This window comes from Temnothorax longispinosus, chromosome 2 (assembly GCF_030848805.1).
Source record: "Temnothorax longispinosus isolate EJ_2023e chromosome 2, Tlon_JGU_v1, whole genome shotgun sequence".
Taxonomy (NCBI): Eukaryota; Metazoa; Arthropoda; class Insecta; order Hymenoptera; family Formicidae; genus Temnothorax; species Temnothorax longispinosus.
This window is the reverse complement of record NC_092359.1, coordinates 11,872,507-11,895,480: the sequence shown is the minus strand read 5'-3', so window position 1 is coordinate 11,895,480 and position 22,974 is coordinate 11,872,507. Positions and strand designations below refer to the sequence as shown.

Genomic DNA, 22,974 nt, shown 5'->3' with positions numbered 1-22,974 from the left:
GTAACGGCCTGCCTTTTGGCTGTTTATATCGAACGCGGACTAACTCGCCGGACCAGGAGTTCGATGGTAGGCCCAGAGATAGAAGGCAGTTTTGATACGGAACGTGGTTTATTACGGTGGTTCAATTACAACAGACTGTCGCGATAGTTACAACGGAGATGCATGCGGACCATGCGGCTAACGCGGGCGGTTTATAATCTAGACGACGGTCGCGGTAATTACAAAGTACGGAAACGCATTCGGTTTATGCGGCGGACGCGGGCGGATTATATTCTATAAGACGGTCGCGATAATTACAAATTATGGAAACGCATTCGGTTTATGCGGCGGACGCGGGCGGATTATATGCTATAAGACGGCCGCGATAATTACAACGCATTCGGTGTAAGCGGCGGACGCGAATCAGGCGGTCCGTGCCGGCGCGATGCGGTACGCGTGCGAACGGGCCTTTAAGCCGGCCAATGGCTGGTCGGCCCGCGGCGCGAGATTCGCGGCGCGGGCGCGTGTATGTTATCCGACGCGGTTTCTTTCTCGCGATACGATCCGGTGTTAATTACGCGGCGCGTTGGGAAGGAAAACGAACGGCCAGGGGCTAGGCTGGTCGATCGGTTGACGAGGAGGTCCGACTGTTCCGGCGGCAAGAACCCTTGTCGAGAGGCCGAGCACGCTCGACCCCTGGTTACCGTGGCAGACGGGGTGTTCCGGGTAGGAAGGCGGTCAGCGCTCGAGAACTCTCGAACGAGGCACAGAACGCTGTACCCCGTTTCGTAAGCTGGCCTAGGAAGCGGAAAGGTACTCGTCTCCGAGGGTAGCGGAGCACAGGTAGCTAGACTCGGATCGGAGTGTGTCTACCTGTCGCGGCGCCGGTATTTTATACTCGCCCGGGTGGTACGCTAGGGAGGGGAGGCCGATTCCCGCGTGAGCCGCGCCGCCGGCGGAGCGGAGCGGAATCGGCGTGGCGGTAAGCGTGCTCGCGCTCGGAGGCGCTCGGCTCCCCTCGGTTTCTGTCGGAGACCCGGGAAGATGTCGGTGCGGCGGAGTGCCGCGCACACGATCGGAGTTACGTCGTTTAAAAATAAGGTGGGCGCACCGCGCCCTTTCCTCGCCCGATGGAGATCGTCGGGCGGCATCCGGCAGTTCTTCGCCGGGAATGATGCATGTGTGGGGGTGCATCGTTACATCACCCCCCCCCCCTTAGTATGCCTGAACTTTGAGGCATGCGTTGATGGCCGGTCGGGGTAGCCGGCTGACCTTGGCTGGACCTATTCCGTGGTGCCCTGGGATTTCTCCTTAATCCATCGAATTGACCCATCTCCATTAAATCGGATGTGCCAGCGCCTGTTTCCGAGTCGGGCTTTGTATTCGCGGGAGACGTAGCGTGCGAAATGTGGCACGTCCACGGTAATCCCGGGCGCGACGATGATCGGCATCGGCGGCGGTGGCAGCGGGCCCATCACTCGGGCCGGGTTGAGGGCTGGTTGTGGCCTTAGCGGTGCCGTATTGCGCGGTTGCAGTCGCCGGGGTAGCGGTGGCGGCGGCGTGGTCAGCCACGCTTGCTTCGCTCTGTTGGCTGCGTCGGACCTCTGCACGATGGTGCCGATGCGAGGCCACGTCCGTGGAGGTGCGGGTCCCTCCGGCGTTGGTGGCGGCGTGGGCTCGGGATCGCCGCGGTATAGCGTGGCCCACCCGTGCCCGATCCCGGGGTTGGCGGGATCGTACGGCTCGGGGTCCTCTCTCAGGATTTCCTCGATCTCTTGCAGGATATTTCGCTCCGTAGCTTGCTCCGTCGCTGTGTCTTCCGTCATGGTGACAGTCGATCTGACGGATCGGTGGCCGCGTTGTTCGCTCGCTTCCTATCGTCGCCGGGTTTCCTGGCTTATCCGGGGGGGAAGGTCGTACCATCTTTATTTTGTTCGGCGTGACCATAATATTCCACGGTGATCTTACACGTTGACAATAATATTCACGGTACCTGACAATAATATTTTTGTCGGCGCTAACAGTTTCAGCGCGCGTCGTCGGCGTGGATTCGTAACGTACGGTCGCGGCGGCGGTTTCGTCGGCGGGTTCCCCTTCCAGGTCGGGATCGTGTACGACGGGTGTCGTATCGGTAGGCGCGCGTTTGAGATCCTGTACATGCACGTGACGGTACCATTTTCCCTGGCGGCTACGGAGGTCGACTATTACTGGCGAGATGATGCGACGAACTTTGAGCGGACCGATAAATTTTGGAGCGAGCTTCGCGTTGAACGCGGCTTCTTTGTTAGACAGGGGCCGGTCGCGCTTCCACACCCATTCCCCGATTCGCGGTCGCCAGTCCCGGCGGCGGAGATTGTAATGTTTCTCCTGGCGTTGGAAGGCGCGGGCTAATTGAACGCGCACGAGCTCGTACGCCTCGTTCAAACGACGGTGTACCGGGGTGGCCGGGCCGGCCGTGGACGGTAGGCCATTTTCCCCGGGGCGGCGTAATTCGCGGCCGTGATTTAAAAACGCGGGTGTGTAACCGGTCGCGTCGTGCGTTGCGGTGTTATACGCGAACTGGAGTTCTGGCAGGTGCTCGTCCCACGTTTTATGTTTCTTGGCGTACTGCGCGATCATCGTTTTAATGACGCGATTAGTTCTTTCTACGGGGTTGCAGTGGGGTGCGTATGCCGGCGTGAAACGTTGTCGGATACCGCACTCGTTTAGTAGTTGCGCGAGTTGTTTTGACTTTAGTTGCGTACCATTGTCCGAAAGAATCTCCTCCGGACAGCCGTGTCGGAGGATAATGGTTTCGGTAATATGCTTTACGATCGCGGCCGAAACGATACATCGGATCGACGTCGATTAGATATCGAAATCTCAAAATCGATCTTCACATCAATTTTGATATTCAGGTGGTCCCAGTTTCGAGCATTCATCGATATCGAAATCTTTGAAAATTCGATATATTTCGTATGAGAACTAAAGCGCTTTTATAACGTTTTTTGATGTCATAATAGAGTCTGCAAACGGAGGGATTTCAACCTCTTTGTTTGAAAAATTATTTGATATTTATAAAAAATATAGCAATCGAATCAATGTCGAAACAATGTCGACTCGATGTCGATTTGAACTCTAATAAGGAAATTCACCCGACATAAAAAAAAATATATTTATTTTGAAATTTTATTACAACTTTTTAACTAAATTTGTTTCTTAAGATGCAACCTATGATTATAAATATTTTCTCATACTTAAAAAACACACTTACCTTGGTGGGATTCGAACTCGGGACCTCTGGATCGTGAGCCAACTGCCTTACGTGGTAGACTACTTCTTAATTTGATGTAAGTGTTATATATAGTCTACATATGTGTCATAACCAGCACAAATATATAATTTTTCAAAAATTCTTAAGAAACAAATTTAGTTTAAAAAGAGTAATAAAATTTCAAATCGGATATACGAATATAATTTTTTCTTAATGTTGGGTGAATGTCAGAAACCAGTGCCGGCTCATTACAAAATTGGCCTATTGGGCCAACGTCGCGCCGCGCAATCTAATAATGACAGTCTTGATGTGTGTATTAACCATACTCACACGACATGAAAATGCTTCTCACATGAAATTGCACGCGTATCGAAACATATTCAGAGCGCGTGCTCCGTCTCTAACCAGTGCGAAATAGTAATCGAATCGATGTCGAAACTATGTCAAATTGATGTCAAAGAGTACAAATCGACATCGATTCGACATCGTTTCAACATCGATTTGATTGCGTATACATCATGCATGATTCTTAATTGTTCGGCGAAGTTGTTTTAATATATTTTAAGAATATGATAATAATATATTTTAAATATTTATAATATTTTTTAAATAAATTTATAATTAATTAATAATATAATAATAACTCATAATTCTCACTGAAAAAAGTAACTTATCGTTACCATAACTCGTTTTTCTCATTGAAAAACGTAATCCCCGGCAACAAATTTTTCATATAACAACATATATATAAATGTATATAATCCTTTTTTAAAATGAACATTATATAATATATTATATATATATATATATATATATATATATATATATATATATATATGTATAGCAATATAATATAATACTTTCTTTCAAGATTTTATATATATATTTTATTATATATATATATATTTATTTATATATAATTTATATAAATTTATATAAATTACATTATATATACTAGCTGCAGGTTACCCGGGCTTCGCCCCGGAGGACATATGTAATAAAACACGCAAATAGTCTCTCTCTCTCTCTCTCTTTCCCCCTCTCTCCCTCTCTCCTTCCTTCTCTCTCTCTCTCTCCCTTTCTCCCTCCCTAAACGGACGGACGGACAGACAGATAGACAAACAGTCAGGTTTTATATATAATATAGTATGAAGTATGACGATATAAATTATATATAAATAGAAAAATTTATATAAATTATATATAAATATATATATTAGACCGCATACTTGGTTAATGTATAATTTAAAACACAATAATTTTCACTTTTCTTCGATTCAGGAAACAATTTAGTTCTTTTCATCTCATAAGTCGAATCGATATCGAACCGATATCAAATCGTTGATAATGGACAAACATGAAAAACAGTGAAAATCTTGAAAGAAAATATTGTATTATATTGCTACATGCTACCAAAACAGATGGTTTGCAAAGTTATCATAACATCGAAATAACCTCGAAATATTTGAAACTATCGATGTTCAACAACCTGCAGAACCGCATCGATGAGATCTGATAGGATCGATATCAAATCGACGTCGATCCGATGTATCGTTTCTCACTGGGGGGCGCGGTGGCGCGTCGTAGCGGGCGGAGCTCGACCCATTTCGTAAAACGGTCTTGCATATTGAGCAACCATATGTGCCCGGCGGCGGATCGTGGCAACGGACCGACGAGGTCGATGGTGACCTGTTGCCATGGTCGTTCGAGGGCGGTCGGATGCAGCTGGCCGGCTGGTTTTTCCTGCGCAACCTTATGCGCGAGACAGGTCGCGCATTCGCGGACGTACCGTGCGATATCGCGGAACATGCCGGGCCAGTAAAATCGTTGCGCGATCCGCGCGATCGTTTTGGCGATCCCCAAGTGGCCGGCGGTCGGGGCGTCGTGGTAACGCGCGAGAATCTCGGGGCGTTGGTCCTTCGGCACGCACTCTTTCCACTGTTCGTCTGCCGGTGTATCTTTAAAATCGAGACTGTGGAGCACGTGCTTCCACAGTCGGCCCTGGTCTATTCGGAAATCGGGCGCCTCGTGTGGCGCGGTTTCGGCTGCATGCCACATGCGCGTATACCATGGGCACTTCGGGGCGGTGACGCTGAGGAGCTCGGATTGCCTCGACAGCGCGTCCGCCACCTTGTTCAGTGTCCCTTTACGGTATTTAACGTCAAAGTCGTACTGCTGCAATTCAAAGGACCAACGTCCCAGGCGGCCGGACGGCGACTCTAGTTTCTGTAACCACTTTAACGATTGGTGATCCGTGATCACCGTGAACCGGTACCCCTCGAGGTAATCGCGCATCCGCCTAATCCCCCATACGACTGCCAGACACTCCAGTTCGGTAGCGCTATAGTTTCGCTCGGCGTGGTTTAAGGTGCGGCTAGCGTACGCGATGACACGCTCGCCCTCCGGGAAGTACTGCGTGAGTACGGCTCCCAGACCCGTGGTGCTGGCGTCCGTCTGGAGGTGAAATTGCCGCGTAAAGTCCGGACAGGCGAGGACCGGCGCGGTGGTCAGCGTGCGTTTGAGTGTGTCGAACGCGTTTTGCTCGGCCTCCCCCCAGGCCCATCGGGCCTGCTTGCGTGTCAGCGCGGTGAGCGGCGCGGCGAGGGTGGCGAAGTCTTTAATGAACCGGCGGTACCAGCTCGCGAGTCCTAAAAATTGTCGGATGTGTCGTACGTTCTGGGGCACGGGCCAGTTCGCGACGGCGCTAACCTTGTCCGGGTCGGTGCGGATACCGTCGCGGTCGACGATGTGGCCGAGATACTTTATACGGTCGGTACAGAAACGGCATTTTTCCGGGTTAATCCTTAGCTTCGCGGCTCGGAGTCGGCGGAAAACTTCGCGCATAATGCGTAGATGCTCCTCGAACGTTTCGGTGGCGATCACGATGTCGTCCAAGTATACGAACACGGCCATAATTCGGGACCGAGGATCGAGTCGAGCAAGCGCTGAAAAGTCGCCGGGGCCGAATGCAAGCCGAACGGCATAACCCGGAATTGCATCAGCCCTTTGCCGGGGACCGTAAACGCGGTTACGGGTCGGCTCTCCGGCGCGAGGGGCACCTGCCAGTACCCGTTTTTTAGATCGAGGGTTGACAGGTACCGAGCCCCCCGTAATCTATCTAGCGTCGCGGTGATTTGCGGTAGCGGATACGCGTCTTTTTCGGTAAGCTCGTTAACCCAGCGGAAATCAATGCAAAAACGCGGCTTGCCGTCCTTTTTCCGTACGATCACGATCGGCGAGCTCCAGGCGCTGTGCGACGGCTCGATGATGCCGTCCTGCAGCATTTTTTCGACTTCTGCGTCTATGATCGCCTGCATCGCCGGGTTCCGCGGTCGATACCTCTGCTTAACCGGGCGGTCGGTTTTTACGCGGATTATATGTTCCCCGCGGTCCGTGGGGCCCTGCACCCCTTCGAACTTCGCGAGTTCGTCTGCCAGAAAACGGCGGAGGCGGTCCTCCTCGGTCGCCGCGTCCTCCTCGTGAATGCCCCCGACGGTGGCTGCTATCGTGTCGGCGCTGGGCGGCGGCGGGGGCGGAATGGCGAAATCCATTTTGCCCCACAGGTCTACGCCTATCAACATGTCGCAGTCTAGCTTGGGCATGATTTGGAACCGGTGCCAAAACATGCGTCCCTGTACGGTCACGGGGAACGTAATTAAACCCGGGATGTCCGCGCGCGTCCCATCGGCGAAATATACCCGCCCGGTAATTGTCGTGATTGTGAAGTTTGCCGCCAACGTTTCCGCGGTGCTCGCGTTCACGAAGGAGGCTTCGGACCCGGTGTCTAAGAGAGCGTCGAACGTTTGGTCCGCTACGCGGACGCTCAGGTGCGGACGCGGTTTGTACGTTATGCGGAGGACCGGGGGGCGGCCGCCTCTTCCCCGGCCCGCGCGGCATTTCCCGACGGCGGGTGACAATCACGCGTAAACACGCCGTCCCGCTCACATTGTGAGCAAAACCGTTTGGGTGGCCGGCGGCAATCAAAACGGGTGTGCCCGCGCTGTTTACAGCGCTAGCAACACTCGTGTCGGTCGTATGCGGTAGCGGCGAGCGCGGGTTGCGGGGCGGCAAGCTGTCGCGCGCGAGTCCGCTCTTCTATGCGCTCGAACTCCTCCGCCTGGCGCAGGATCTCGCGCGTCCGGGTGACGGAATCGCGTCGGATGTAGAGCTGGTACCGCGGGTGCATGTTATCGTAGAGCGCGTCGAGCCGGTCTTCCTCTGTGAACCCGGTCGCTCGGCGCATCATGGTGAGCATTTCGGTGGCAAATTTGCGGTACGGTTCGTCCGGTCGCTGCATTCGCGTCTGTATTTCGCGAATGAGTTGAGCGCGGTATCGTCGCGGGAGGTAATGCTCGCGGAAATCGGCGTGGAAGTCCTCCCAGCCCTGCCATGTGTGCCGGTTATTCCGGTACCAAAGAAGCGCGTCGCCCTTAAGTAACTCCGGAAGCCCCGCCAGTATTTGCGCGCCGGAAATCTGGTACGCGTCTTTAAGTTCTTCTAGCCGCTCGAGAAACGCGACGGGATCTTTGCCATCAAAATGGCACCCCCATTTCCTTATCTGATCCACGACTTGACCGGGGAATCCGGCCGGGCGATCGCTTACCGCCGGAAAAAAAACTTCGTACGGTGTTGCCGGGGCCGACGGCGGACCGGTCGTTGTCGGCGCGAGGAGCGATCCCGGCGGCTGTATGACGATCGGAGGCACCGTTTTCGTCTCGTCGCCCCCCGTGGCGTCGGTTCGCGTCGTCTCGGGATGATCGGTCGCATGAGCACTCAGGCGTTGCCGTAGCTCGTCCATCGTGCCGTCGGCGTCGAGTTCGCGTCGCGTGAACTCTTCGATTAGCTCGTTTTTCGGTAGTTTATATATCCACGCCTTGGCCATTGCGTATCCTGTCTTTTGTCTCTCGGAACGATCAAAACGGTCCCTGTTCGGGCGCCATGTAACGGCCTGCCTTTTGGCTGTTTATATCGAACGCGGACTAGCTCGCCGGACCAGGAGTTCGATGGTAGGCCCAGAGATAGAAGGCAGTTTTGATACGGAACGTGGTTTATTACGGTGGTTCAATTACAACAGACTGTCGCGATAGTTACAACGGAGATGCATGCGGACCATGCGGCTAACGCGGGCGGTTTATAATCTAGACGACGGTCGCGGTAATTACAAAGTACGGAAACGCATTCGGTTTATGCGGCGGACGCGGGCGGATTATATTCTATAAGACGGTCGCGATAATTACAAATTATGGAAACGCATTCGGTTTATGCGGCGGACGCGGGCGGATTATATGCTATAAGACGGCCGCGATAATTACAACGCATTCGGTGTAAGCGGCGGACGCGAATCAGGCGGTCCGTGCCGGCGCGATGCGGTACGCGTGCGAACGGGCCTTTAAGCCGGCCAATGGCTGGTCGGCCCGCGGCGCGAGATTCGCGGCGCGGGCGCGTGTATGTTATCCGGCGCGGTTTCTTTCTCGCGATACGATCCGGTGTTAATTACGCGGCGCGTTGGGAAGGAAAACGAACGGCCAGGGGCTAGGCTGGTCGATCGGTTGACGAGGAGGTCCGACTGTTCCGGCGGCAAGAACCCTTGTCGAGAGGCCGAGCACGCTCGACCCCTGGTTACCGTGGCAGACGGGGTGTTCCGGGTAGGAAGGCGGTCAGCGCTCGAGAACTCTCGAACGAGGCACAGAACGCTGTACCCCGTTTCGTAAGCTGGCCTAGGAAGCGGAAAGGTACTCGTCTCCGAGGGTAGCGGAGCACAGGTAGCTAGACTCGGATCGGAGTGTGTCTACCTGTCGCGGCGCCGGTATTTTATACTCGCCCGGGTGGTACGCTAGGGAGGGGAGGCCGATTCCCGCGTGAGCCGCGCCGCCGGCGGAGCGGAGCGGAATCGGCGTGGCGGTAAGCGTGCTCGCGCTCGGAGGCGCTCGGCTCCCCTCGGTTTCTGTCGGAGACCCGGGAAGATGTCGGTGCGGCGGAGTGCCGCGCACACGATCGGAAGTCGTTTAAAAATAAGGTGGGCGCACCGCGCTCTTTCCTCGCCCGACGGAGATCGTCGGGCGGCATCCGGCAGTTCTTCGCCGGGAATGATGCATGTGTGGGGGTGCATCGTTACATCATTAAATAGAGCCCTCTACGGATTGAAGCAGGCGCCACTCAGCTGGAACAAACAACTTACAAAGTTTTTAAAGAAAAAAGGATTCAAGCCGCTTGAAAGTGAATAGTGCCTGTTCATAAAAAACAACGGCGAACTGATTCTAGGAGTGTATGTGGATGATGGTTACCTTATGGGTAAAAATCTGCAAGATCTAAAACAAATAATCAAGGAACCGAATTCGGAGTTTAAGATGATGGCAGTGAACAATCTGGAAACATTTGTAGGATTTGAGATAACAAGAGAAGAAGAACAAATAAAACTGACCCAAACTGAGTATATAAAAGGAATGCTGAAACAGTATGGAATGGATACTGCGAAGCCTGTGAAAGTTCCAATACTCAAAGGAGACGGAAATCAAACCGAACTCAAAAATATAAATTACCCATATAGAGCAGTGGTAGGAAACCTGCTGTATCTGTCATCAAAGACAAGACCAGATATCTCGTATGGAGTTAATTTTTGTAGCAGACATATAGAAAGTTACACACAAGAAAACGTAAATAATGTTAGACATGTCCTGAAGTATCTGAAAGGACACATAGAGGAAGGAATCACATTCTGCAACAACGGAAAAGTCAATCTTCTCGTAGCGTATTGTGATTCGGATTATGCCGGTGACCAAGAAACTAGACGAAGCACAACGGGATATGCCATATTTTATGCCGGTGGTCCGATAAGCTGGTGTTCTCGAAGACAGTCAATTATAGCGTTGTCAAGCACTGAAGCAGAGTATGTGGCTGCAGCAGAATGCTGTAAGGAACTTTTGTACTTAAAAGCCTTACTAGAAGAGCTTTTAGGTGAAGAAATTTTAATTGAATTAAATATAGATAATTAGAGCGCAATGATGCTAATGACCAACGGAGTTGTGAATAAGCGGTCGAAGCACATTGATGTAAAATACAGATTTGTACACGAATTAGTTAAAAACAACACCGTAAAACTTAAATATTGTCCAACTAACAATCAAGTAGCTGATATTCTCACTAAACCGCTAAATGTAGAAAAGTTTAATAAGTGTAAGAAAAGTTTGCTAAATCAGCCTGCGCAAAATTAAGAGAGAGTATTAAGAAATGTAATTTTGTACAAGCTGTATTCTATTCCTTGTGGAGCTCTCTGTAGCATATTAGTTAGCAATAGTCGTGTTGCGCGCGTCTAAAGAACAGGAAAGGTGACAGGTGGCAATAGTGGGCCTGTCTCGGGGTCTCGCGATTCGGTGCTTCCCGTTCCTCTTTCTCTCTGGTGCGAACTGTGCGTGCGAGCGGATCGTAAGGCCTTGCGAGATAAGTACAGAAAACTTTGTATAATTGCGTATTATCAATTGTAATAATTTTGCGTGCCAACGAACTTCATTTGCGTTATAGCCCTTGTTTGAGTTTCTAACTTTTTTGTTCTTAATAATAAAGTAATATTGTATATCTGAACTAGTTATTCGAGTTGATAATCTATCTACCTCTCGAGTTCGCTGAAAAATAACTTTAAAATTACAACAATGACAAATAAAATATATACATGTACAGCGTCATATATATACCTTTACACTTTCAACATAAAAAAAAAATCATTTTATATTTTGCGACCTGATTTCCTTCGGTCTCGCTAGCCGAAGGGGCGCTGCCGCAAATTAACTCGTAATATCTAATAACTCAGCAATACTCGCGACAGATTTTTCCCGATACAACAATCCTGATGGGCGCCAGTTGCGATTACGCGCACCACGTTTCGTAACTTAATTTCTGGTCTCAATAACCTCCACCCGGACGTGAGCTCAGGGCGTTGGTAACGTTCTTTCGAGGAGGAGCGAGGAGGGACGTAGCGCAATCAACACAAATTAAACAGTAACAAAGATATATTTCCGAGAAATGATAAGCATAATATGGTGGAAATCCAACGGTAGATCAAAGACAATTTCGATGTTAGTATGAGCGCGGTAACCGAATCGGTAGCTAATGCACGCGCGGAGCACGTGGCGATCTTATGTCCGCCAGTCTCCCCTTTCGAGCGAGTACGACGATGTCCGCCCGAACGGCGGCATGAAATACTCGCGAGACTCCCGAGCGAGTCCGGCAATTCCGATCCGTGTGAACGCGAATACGCAATGATCTCAATCCGTAGAGGTAATCTCGGTTCGCACTAAGCGGTGTACAGACGAACGCGAGCGCGCAATACCATCAATCTGAGCACGCAACAATTATCAATCTCGACACCCCGTATAAATCCGAATATGCGGTGATTCTCACCAGCACCGTACGGTACATACAACGCGAATTCACAGAGCGCAACGCTACGTAATAACAATTTTCCCGAATACGCAATCATACGATCCCTTTCGAGCGAGCGCGACGATATTTACTCGTACGACACGACGCAAAATATCCGCGAGGCTCTCGGTGTGGGCAACGCCTATGTCCACCGCAACGACAATATTCCCGAATACGCAACATTCCCGACAACGCAACACGATACAATAAGCGCGGGCGTGAACAACGCACTAAGCCTCACGCGATATCACCCGAAACGCACCGCCCGCGGCACGTTTCCATCCACGACAAGTAACACACGAATACGCAACACGATACGATAAACGAATTGACTGTCGGCCGCGCGGTTTCCGAGGAGGGCCTTACCATGGCCTCCTAAAAATAATAAACACAATTATATGCAATAAATTATTCTTGCTTTTTTATAAATTTTACGTATCGCGTGAGCGTCGATGTACAGAAAGGAATTTGTTTGAAGCGACGTCCGTTTATATATGTTTCATAGTTTATTGCCACGTGCTGGCATATCATCGTTATTAACGTCCCTAAGTCATCATGTTTTGTGGCATTTTTATTGAACTTTTTACATATTGATTGGACAAACCATGTTCCCTTTGTTGTATCCCTGTAGGAAGCGAAACCTATAAAGTTAGAAACAGTGAAAAGTCGTTAGAAATATACTATAAAAGCCCTGGTTTCCTCTACTAAAATTTTTGATTGAATAAAAACCAATAAACATTATTACAATACCTGGACTGCATGCGTAAAATATCAGAAAATCGGCACAGATTGGTATGCAAATGTGTAATTCATCTGTTATTCTTGTGTCTAATCCGTCTGTATGCGTGAAATCGAAGCCCGGATCAATTTGATCCCCTTGGCATGCCGCAATGAAAAACAACTTTGGCTTTCCAGCAAGGGTTGGACATTTTTCAGCCGTGAAATTATTGAAAAGAGTATTGGTTGGGTACATTCCATCGAAACACATGAGACGGTCTTGTTGACCATGTGTTAATACACATATTATAATGGTATCATGATCCGTGTGGTCTATTTCCGCAGCTGTAAAAATAATAATCTTGTTATTTCAATTACACATATTTTAGTTATATATATGACAAAGTGCATCTTACCAATTTTTAATTCTTGTAGGATTTGTGCGTAAGTAAAATCATGACATATTTTAACTACAAATCCCAGATTTTTCCAAGTATTTCTTAAATTTATCCAATCAAATTCTGTTCCAAAGCGAGTATAATCCCCATTGTTATCGTTAGGGTAAGTTTCGTGATTGAATATTATTGCAATTCCTGAGGCACGGTGATCCATGTTATAATAATGCATGGAAGTAGCAACTGTTCTGTAAAAAGAATTTTATCTTGTTCTTATTGTGTAAATTTATTAAAATTGAGTATAATTTGACACAATGAATTTATATTTAACCACGTCGAATATTGTATTTCTCTCGTGGAGAATTCAATAGGCCGCATCGCGCTACGATTTCATCGGGACATTGTCATTCTTCCATATACATGAGAAAGATGCGTGAATGTTTCTTTCACGTCTTTTTTTTTATTGCGCTTCCATATATAAGAACTAAAACAACCTGTCTCCGAAGCGCGGATCTATAGTTTGCGGCAGGTTTAGGTTCGAAGGAGACGCGGAGGAGCAGAAGCGAGGCGGGTAGTGGCAAAACGAAGCGGCTCGTATGGTACAAATGAAACGTTTATTATAATGAGAGGCAAGCGGGTGTACAGAATAAATACACGCGAATCTACAAAAGGTGATGTAAGCGTATGTACAGAATGAGCGCACGCGGATTTACAAAAGCACCGTCCGGCGCGGATTGGAGTTCTCGCGGGATGGCACTAGCGGCCGGGTGGGCTTAGCTTAGCGTATGATCGCGACGGATGAGTAACGTGTCGCGGGCGGCGCGGGGTAAGCTGCCGATTCGCTTGCTACCGTGGTTCGCACGGGGCGGGGCCGCGGGCGTTAGCATAGAGCACCGCTAAGAATTTTAGCGAAATGATTTAAGCTACGGTAAAGCCAGAAAAAGAGGCGTTCAGCACGTAAACGATACACAAATCTCATAGCGATTAAACTACCTGATTAACTGGTTTACGAATAATTCCAGTTTACGACCGTGATATCTGCGGATCTTTATAAACACGTATAAGAAAATTTAAAATAAATAGTTACACGTGCGAGGCACGTGAATCGTGAAGTCAGGAGATTACGCTTCTTTGAATGGTAAGGAATGGAAAAAGGGTGTGATAACCTTCGATTATCGGACGCGAAAAGAAATGGAGGAATAGGGCGATCCGTTGGTTTTGTCCAATTAATCTCCGGATTTCATGCAAGGATTCTCTTTGTAACGGCCTGACTTTATCGAACGCGGACGAGTTTACGGGATCGGGAGTTCGATGACAGGCCCAGAAACAGTAATCAATTTGCCATGTGAATATGCACTTTATTCGAATGTTCAAAACTATACTATAAACTATCATATACAATACTCGGGATTCGGTATTACACACGAACTGAACGCGGGAAATTACCGTGGTCGGTAGTGCCGGTGTACGCGACGCGGTATACGAAATCTCGGGACTCGAGTCTTCGCCTCGAGGTGCGGTACGCAAGGGAGGGATAACGCAGCGCGGTATTTTACAGAACGGAGTTCGTTGCGGTATACAGGGCTACGATAAGGCGGAACGCGGTAGATTACATACGGAACGCGGCTACGAGTAGACGCTAATGGAACGCGGTATATTACATAGTGATTGATACATATATTGAATACATACAAGAAAGATATACGCTGATAACGGAACGCGGTATATTACATACGGAACGCGGGACGTGACATACGGAGCGCGGTATATTACACGCGGGACGCGGCTACAGCTATCAGAACGCTGTATGCGATGCACGGGTAAGCGAGCGCGGTAGGTTGTACCAGAGGATGGCAGAATCCCGGGATCACGGTTGTGAGAACTCTCGCGGCGAGGCCGAGCACGCTCGACCCCGCGGTACCGTGATCGTCGGGGCAATCAGGGAGTTCGGGAACACTCTGAGAACCCTCAGTCGAGAACCAGAACTCTGGACCTCGTTGTACGTGTTGCCCTAGGATTCGGAAGGTATCGGGAGGTAGCTTCGTCAGGAGAGCCGAGATGAAGACGAAGTGTCTTCTTCGTCGAGCGCGCCGGCTTTTTATACCGCGCGTCGCGGTGAGCTTGGCAGGAGGGAGGCCGATCGTCAAGCGACGGTGCGGTGGTGGGAGCGGCGCGATCCCGCGCGTTCGCTTCGGCGGGGATCGGCTCGCTTCGGCGCTCGTCGGCGTCGTGCGGGAAGGCACCGGTGCGGCGGATTTCCCGCGCACACGGTGCGTTTCAAGTACTTAAAAAGATGTGGGCGCACCGCGCCCTGTGCTCGCCCGACGGGGAATCGGTCGGGCGGCTCCCGGAGGGTGGTAGCCGGGGACGATGCTTTGTCATAAGGGGTGCATCGTTACATCTTATTAGGTAACCCACGGAAACAATGGCCGGTTTCGTCTCATTTGATCTCACAATGATTGAGAGCGGTATAAATATCTCTCTTTCTTCTCTCTTTCTCTTTCCTGTTTGATTGTAAGATAGAAAAAGCGAATACTTATGCACGATTGCATAAAAATCAGAAAATTCTAGGCGAAAGTTTTATAAATAAACCTACAAATTTCTGTGAATCCGCGAGAATTTTGCATGTCGCTGACCGGCACACGACGAAACCTTTCTTCCTCCTCTCCCCCCACTGAAAGAGACAAATCAAGACAGATGGAAAACGGGAAAAATACGGGCAGTGAGAAAGAAGAGTAACAAAAGTGCAACTGGCGAGGAAAAAGGAACCGATTCGGCAAGCTTTCGGCGCGACGCATCGTTCGCAGTGCAGAAAACAGTCTTCCCTTCCCGCAGGAGTCTCGATGTTACTTCGTGTCTTCGCGTCAGCCACGTAACTATTTGAAAGTAACACAAACCGTGAAACAACAACGAAATAAGAATACTAATATTGCACGGGAAATTACTCTACCCACTGACCCTAAAATACGTGAATTTATATATGGTTTTATTTCCACGCAATCTACAAAACTATTTTAGTATCGTTAAACAATTTTTTTTTGCTTGTCATTCTTTCAATTTATGTTTTTTCGCTCTCGTTTCGCTCAAAATTACAAAGAACAACGATAACTAAACTAATGCTAATTTTAACGATTATTTGCAACTATATAGAAGGCGATACGCCAAACAATATATATGTATTGTTATATATATATATATATATATATATTGTCACGACTTTTTCACTCCTGGAGCGGTCCGGGGCGTGTGCCGGATCAAAAGGGGAAAAGGAGAGAAAGGTGATAGGCCTCTCCGACGATTCGCTCGCACCTCCGACACTTCCCGAAACGATTTCAATGTTGGGCGCCAGACGCGTGAATTCGCGTCCGCGAAACCGCGAGAAACAAAAAAAAGGGAGACGCAAAACGAAGTAAGTCGGTGTGCGAGGGAATGGCTAGCTCGACTTAAGGGCTGTGGGCGGGGTTGATGAAGAGCAGCGCGATATTCGGCGGGGTGACACACAATAAATAAGGCCACGAACTCAAGCGATTAAAAAGAATAAAACTTATTCTTTAGTAATTCTCGGGTGAAACAATAAATGCCAATTCGGTTTCAGTCAATCGGACAAATCAAATAATCAATCACGCGGGCGTCAGAAATGAAACAACGAAAATAGTGATAGCGCGGACGCCAGAAATGAACGGAGCATTACGTTAATTCACAGTGAACGCACGGAAGGCATGATTGTCAAATAAACGAATAATAGTAGATTTCACTTATAACTAGTAGAAAATATCGGCAAGAATACGGCCGAACACGAAATAGTCGGAGTAGACGCGAAATAATTGTCAAAATCGAAATATAGTCTCACCGGAAAGATCGCTAGAGGACGGTACGTCACGCTCGGAGCGCGTGAACGCCACGTCCAGAGTCGTACGAGAATTCTGTCGCCAATTATCTTAAGCTAACGCAAGTAGGAATCGTGGCGCAAGCCACGTCCCAACGTAATGGGGATCGAACTCAACGCAATAACGCGAGAAAAATTTCGGCGCGATCGGGAGGAGATGCGGAATATTATAACTAACGCAAAAATACGGACTTAATCTAACGCACGTAATAACTAAAGTTAACGCAAGTCATTCTGATCGAATGCGGCACACTGTCTCCAGTGACTTTCGAACGCGAAGAATGATACGCCGAAGTACTCGACATAACACGAATTACTAAAACGGACGCGAGATAAAATACGGCATTACCGCGAGCAATAATGGAACGCAATTATGAATGCAACGAGTCTGCCGCGAGAATTGAGTAAACCACGCGAATAAAGTTCTCCCGCCAGCACGACTAATTCTCACACGCAATTACCGAAACAACGTATCCGAACATAACTATCCTAACACGAATAATATCCTAATGCAATTAATCAACATGAACGGCATGTTAACGCGATTAATGTGCCGACGCGGACGACATTCCCACATACGTAATATTTGGTAATTCGATACGCCGTGAACACCGTGTGCGCGAGACGCAATCACGAGCGCGGACATTACCCGAAAACGGACTCGCATTACCCGATTTCGCCAACGAATTTATCGCGATCTCCAGAGGCTCGCTATCACGTCTTTATCACGATTCTGCGGCCACGATACCATCCCGAGGTCCTTCGCTCTCGCTGTCGATCGCAATTTTCTACTCGGTCTCAAGGACCCGGATGCGTCGCGGTATTACACGCAATTTCCCGAGCGAGAGCGCGTACCGGAGGGCGGCGTCGTGGCTCTACATTTCGGTATTACTTGCGGGCAACCTCACCGATGCGATGCCTTCTCCCGGGGCTCCTCGCCGTCACCTCGTACCAAAATTGTCGCAGCGTAACTAACTCCCGATTCGGGGCGGCTATCGCGGAGCTTACTGTAAAGCGTTTGGACTCGCCGACGGACGACCAGAAAGTGTCTAGCTAAATCCGCTCGATTGCGGAATAGATGCGGCACCCCCTTCCTTAGGGGCGCGCCGACCAATCGGGAGCGAGCTTGCAAGCGCGATGCTACCAAATAAATGCGACGGTTGCTCATGGCGGGATTCCCTGCGACCCGTAAATCTATGGTTCCACTATGATTCTTTCACTTCTTTATTTGCCTTGATAAAGGCGTACTGACAAAATAGACATCGACGAGAAAATAAAAAAAAGGATTACCTCCTCCTCATACGAGATAAACGAGAAGATACCTAAAGCGTGAGTTTCAAAATAATGGAAGGAAAGAATCAAGTGGGCGCGAAAGTCTATTCATAATAGGGTTTTAAATCTTTAATGTAGATTTTTCCGATCGAATTACCTAATGAATCGGCAAGTTCGTATACGACCGGCGACAGAATTCTTCGTACGGTGAAGGGACCATGAAATTTGGTTCTTATCGACGATAAGACGTGCTGTCGTTTCAATACTTGGTCACCTACGGCGAATTGACGGTCTCGTTTACGCAAATTATAATACCGAGTTTGTTTCATTCGCGCGGTCTCTAAGTTTTCGACAATCCATGTCCGTAACTGTTGGATTCGTTCCATCCGCTCCCTCCAAATGGCGGGATCGGAGTTCTCTACCTCGACAGCAGCGTGTGCTCGCCCGCGAAACAACAGGTTGTGGTTCTCTCCCAAAATTCAAAAACGCCGGGGTCGTTTGAAGCGAAGTATGGTGCGCGGAATTATAAGCAAAACGAAATTTGTTAATGTTCTGGTCCCACTCTCGGTGGTCCCGACCCAAGAAAGCCGTAATCATAGTTTTGAGCACGCGGTTAACTCGTTCGACGGAGTTCGCCTGTGGGTGATAAGGCGGTACCGTCGTATGCTGAATTCCGTACTGTGTCGCTAACGCTTGTAACTCTCGATTTAGAAATTCCGTGCCATTGTCGGTTAATAAGACGCGTGGTGCTCCCCAACGAAAAATAACGAGGTCTTCGATAGCCTCTCGGATCTTTTTACCGGTCGCCTTACGTAGCGGACAGCACTCAATCCACTTTGTGAACAGATCCTGTATCACTTGAAGGTACGCGTGCCCCGACTTACTGGGCGGAAGCGGCCCCATAATGTCAGTGGCGACAACCGTCCACGGAGCTTCGATCACTCGTTGACCCATTAATCCCGCGGGAACATCTTGTTCTACCTTTGCTCGCTGGCACGCGTCGCACCGGCGTATGTACCGGGCGATATCTTTGAACATCCGCGGCCAATAATATCTCGTCGCGACACAGCAATAAGTTTTATTTACCCCCAAGTGTCCGGCTTGCGGGGGGTCATGGTTTTCGCGAATAATCTCCTCGCGAGAATCCTTCGGTACGACAAGTTTCCACTGGTCGAGGTCATTTACGGTTTCGTTAATTACGGGATGAGGTCGACGAAAATATAACTGATCCCCCTCTATTTTCCATCCTGAAAATTTTTGCGGGTGTTCGAGAACTTCGTTAAATCTTCTAGCGTACCAGTCGTTTTCAACCGCGGCGACCGCGCACAATTCGTCATCTTGTTCGTAAATTTGCGAGAGCGCGTCCGGCACACAGTGCATCGCACCCTTCCTATGCTCGAGAACCCACCCTTTTGTAGTCGTACTCGAGCAACTCGAGAACCCACCTCGCCAAGCGTCCCGTCGGATTTTTTAAATTATGCAGCCACCGGAGGCTGCTATGGTCCGTTAGGACTGTAAATCAGTAGCCTTCAAGATAGGGCCTAAACTTTTTAATCGCCCATATGACCGCTAGTCACTCTTGCTCGGTGGTAGAGTATTTCCTTTCCGCGTCAGACAAAGCCCTACTCGCGAAAGCAATTACATGTTCGACCTCGTTTATTTGTTGTGTTAGTACAGCGCCTAAGCCGACGGAACTGGCGTCAGTTTGCAATTCGAACGGTATGCTAAAGTCCGGACACGACAATGTAGGTGGAGAAGTGAGACACTCGGTGCGTGAACGGACACGGCCGGAGCGAGTACCAATCTTCCAAATAATTAGGCGGGCCACCCGCAGGCGAGCAGCACGAGTCGGGTGAGTCGCGCGAGTCATCGAACCCGTGATCGATTGTATCGATGGTACTACTCGCCGTAGTACCCGCTTGATTTAGTACGGTTAAAGCGATCAATGACAAATATGCAACTTAATCCTACGTAATCTAACATCAACTATATGCAGCTTAATAATACGGGATCTGAACTATACAGGCTATATACAGGCGAGCGCCGTACACCTAAAATTTATAATTGACATATACACATATTTAAGAAAAATCAATAGCAAATCTCAAAGAAAACAATGTGTGTTTTATGCATTCTTCTAATGGTGATATATTTAAATAACATCAAAGTTTTTGAATTGCCTCCTAGAGAAGGCATAAGCAGGCGGGTCAATGTGGAATCCTTATAAGGTACGTGAACATTTTTACGCGAAATGTTGCGGATTAGTCTGCCACTTCTTGGTTAGAATGTGCACGTCGTAGGCATTCATTTAAATCTTCTCGATTCTCTATTTTTTTTACACAAAGATTTTTAATTACTCGCGTGAGGGTGCTTAAAGACGAGTTTATTTTTTTTGTTTCCGTCTGCTGATCTCGAGCAGGGCTTATTGTGCTTTGGTCGGGATAAGATTCAGATAAGATTCCTGTTAACACTTCTTTTTTTGTAATTGATGTACCACTTAGAGTTATTCTTGCTACTAAATGAGATCTGGATGATCTAAAATGCAAATTATTATTTATTTTAAATTAAATTATAAATTAAACATTTCAAAATAAAATTACCGTTTATTTGATGTAGTGTCTGCCACTTCTCGGTTAGAATGTGCATGTCGTAGGCATTCATTTAAATCTTCTCGATTCTCTATTTTTTTTACACAAAGATTTTTAATTACACCGTCTCTCATTATTTCAACTTTTTTTGGTGTCGCGTCGAGAAGATCACGAGGCTCCTCATTATAAATTTCCAAAAAACTTGCTTTTATTTCACATTTCCATAGAACTTTTCTTTCTTCTATCTCCTCAAATATATGGCGTACCTGAAATTACATACACGTATTTCAATTTTCTTTTTGATTCTAAAAAGCCAAATTACAGTCGTAAATTCAAATATTTATATAAAAGTATGATTTAATTACACACACACACACACACGCACACGCACACGCACACGCACACGCACACGCACACGCACACGCACACGCACACGCACACGCACACGCACACGCACACGCACACGCACACGCACACGCACACGCACACGCACACGCACACGCACACGCACACGCACACGCACACGCACACGCACACGCGCACACACACGCACACACACACACACACACACACACATATTATATTGTAAATATATATAAAAACATACTGTTCCCAGTGAGAAGGCTAATGTCAATTCGATGTCAAAACGACGTCAATATCCTCGATATCATGTCAACGGGTGCTTTACATCTAACAGAGATCGAAATTGTCGACTTTTTGATATATAATGGAAATGATAAATTATAAGTAGAGGATAGTTTATTTCTCTCTAAAATCAAACAAATGCTTTTTTAATCTTGTATATTTCGATTTTTGTTTAAAGTCAAAATAAGGTCAAAATATTGAAATTTTCGACTTTTCGCGTCATCGATAAAGGCGACAACAGCGCCATTATTGCATCATGTTATCCGACCGGCGATTGTCGAGCCGCTCGACTCGAGCGCTATATCGCACGCGCTGTCTTGGGTCATTTTGCCGCCTAATGGCGAGAACATTTCACGTGCGATTCGAAGAGAATTTCCTGTAATTCTGTACAGACTTTTTTGTTCGTTTGACTCGTCTATAATTATATTTGTGTTTGTGTGCACTTCTATGACGGAAGTTATAATAGAGAAGACAAAATAATACAAGATTTTGCATTAATTGGCCATCATGGACCATACGGAACGTCCTGTAAGTATACTCGATTATAATATGAAAGATGTTGCCTTTTCCTAATAACTCAATCTAAAGGAAAGTATAATCGCGTAGATCACTTTTATATATTTAGCAGACAAATTCAATATTTCTTATTTTTTATTATTGCAATCTCGTTTGGGCAAATTCTATTTTTACAGGTTAGGAAATAATAGTTTATTCATAAATAATGAAAATTAATAATTGAGTATATAATTATTTTTTGAACTATAAAAATATATATTCCTAAATTTAATCAAACGATTCTCAAACAATTGCAATAATAGAAAGGAAGAAATATTAAATTTGCTAAGTATACAGAGATTGCGTAGATTATTCTTTCACTATGAACAATCACAGAGTGAATGAAAAATAGATTTTAGAGCAGCATTGAAATGGTAAGTTAGTAAATTAGATTAGGATAATGCTAAAATATGAATGAGAATATATGGAAATATATATGTTGCAGTGCGTAAACAGATTAAACATTACACATGCTTGAAATCATTTGCTGACAGTAATTCTTCCTGATAAAAATATTTCCATGGTATTATTATCCCTTAAGCTCCTTATTGAAATTTGAAAAATATTAACTTTTAATTGGTTTTATATATTCCTTACATTTTATTCTTTTTAACATCACTGGCAATTTTAGTTCAACATATATATCTATGCATTTTTGGTCTTGTTAGTTGTGCAATGACTTTTCCTCCTATTTACTATAATTAAAACAAAACATTTTTTACTTCACGATCCTTTGTATATAATGGACTAACTTTTTTTTAGATTGATCAGAAAACGTTGAAGCGTAAGCTCAACCGACAGCTTCAAAAAACTGAAGCTCGTAAAATTAAATTAGATAATTATTTACGAATACTCAACCAGCCATATCCTTATAATAGTAATAACAGCATGTCTTCAGATGATTCTGTAGGTGGTTGTAACTTTGAGCAAATGTTTATAGAGGAAACAGAGCAAAAAGTTGGAGATAATAATGATCCAGTAAATATAATTAATGTTAGTGAGGAAGAAGGCAATAAATTTTAGCAGAATAATAGTAATGAAGATGAAGATAGAAGTGATGATGATGATGATGATGATGATGATGATGATGATGATGATGATGATGATGATGATGATGATGATGATGATGATGATGAGGAGGAGGAGGAGGAGGAGGAGGAGGAGGAGGAGGAGGACGACGACGACGACGACGACGACGACGTCATTGCATTTGCTGATGATCATGAAAGAGGTTTATATATTCGTGAAACAATTCGACAGTGGGCTTTA

The 22,974-nt window shown here is 47.2% G+C and overlaps 1 protein-coding gene and 2 long non-coding RNA genes across 3 annotated transcripts; 1 reads left to right on the top strand and 2 right to left on the bottom strand.

Annotated features, from left to right (window-relative positions):
- The first annotated feature begins 9,321 nt into the window (after positions 1 to 9,321).
- Positions 9,322 to 10,224, top strand: LOC139825174 (uncharacterized). The gene is made up of 2 exons (XM_071797677.1): positions 9,322 to 9,448; positions 9,494 to 10,224. Exons 1-2 carry the CDS (start codon positions 9,322 to 9,324, stop codon positions 10,222 to 10,224), a joined length of 858 nt encoding a protein of 285 aa, XP_071653778.1.
- Positions 10,225 to 11,324: 1,100 nt separating this feature from the next.
- Positions 11,325 to 13,001, bottom strand: LOC139808942 (uncharacterized). Its single transcript, XR_011730982.1, has 3 exons — positions 12,781 to 13,001; positions 12,398 to 12,709; positions 11,325 to 12,288 (listed from the first exon to the last, which is right to left on the bottom strand). It is a non-coding gene; the product is annotated as an uncharacterized lncRNA (long non-coding RNA).
- Positions 13,002 to 20,064: 7,063 nt separating this feature from the next.
- Positions 20,065 to 21,757, bottom strand: LOC139808996 (uncharacterized). Its single transcript, XR_011731004.1, has 3 exons — positions 21,113 to 21,757; positions 20,518 to 20,771; positions 20,065 to 20,452 (listed from the first exon to the last, which is right to left on the bottom strand). It is a non-coding gene; the product is annotated as an uncharacterized lncRNA (long non-coding RNA).
- Positions 21,758 to 22,974: the final 1,217 nt, after the last annotated feature.

What these genes read in the sequence shown, in the direction of transcription:
- LOC139825174 (XM_071797677.1), top strand. Translation starts at nt 9,322, where the DNA reads ATGCATGTGTGGGGGTGCATCGTTACATCATTAAATAGAGCCCTCTAC. An exon ending in AGGATTCAAGCCGCTTGAAA is followed by an intron (nt 9,449 to 9,493) that starts GTGAATAGTGCC and finishes AACTGATTCTAG; the next exon opens with GAGTGTATGTGGATGATGGT.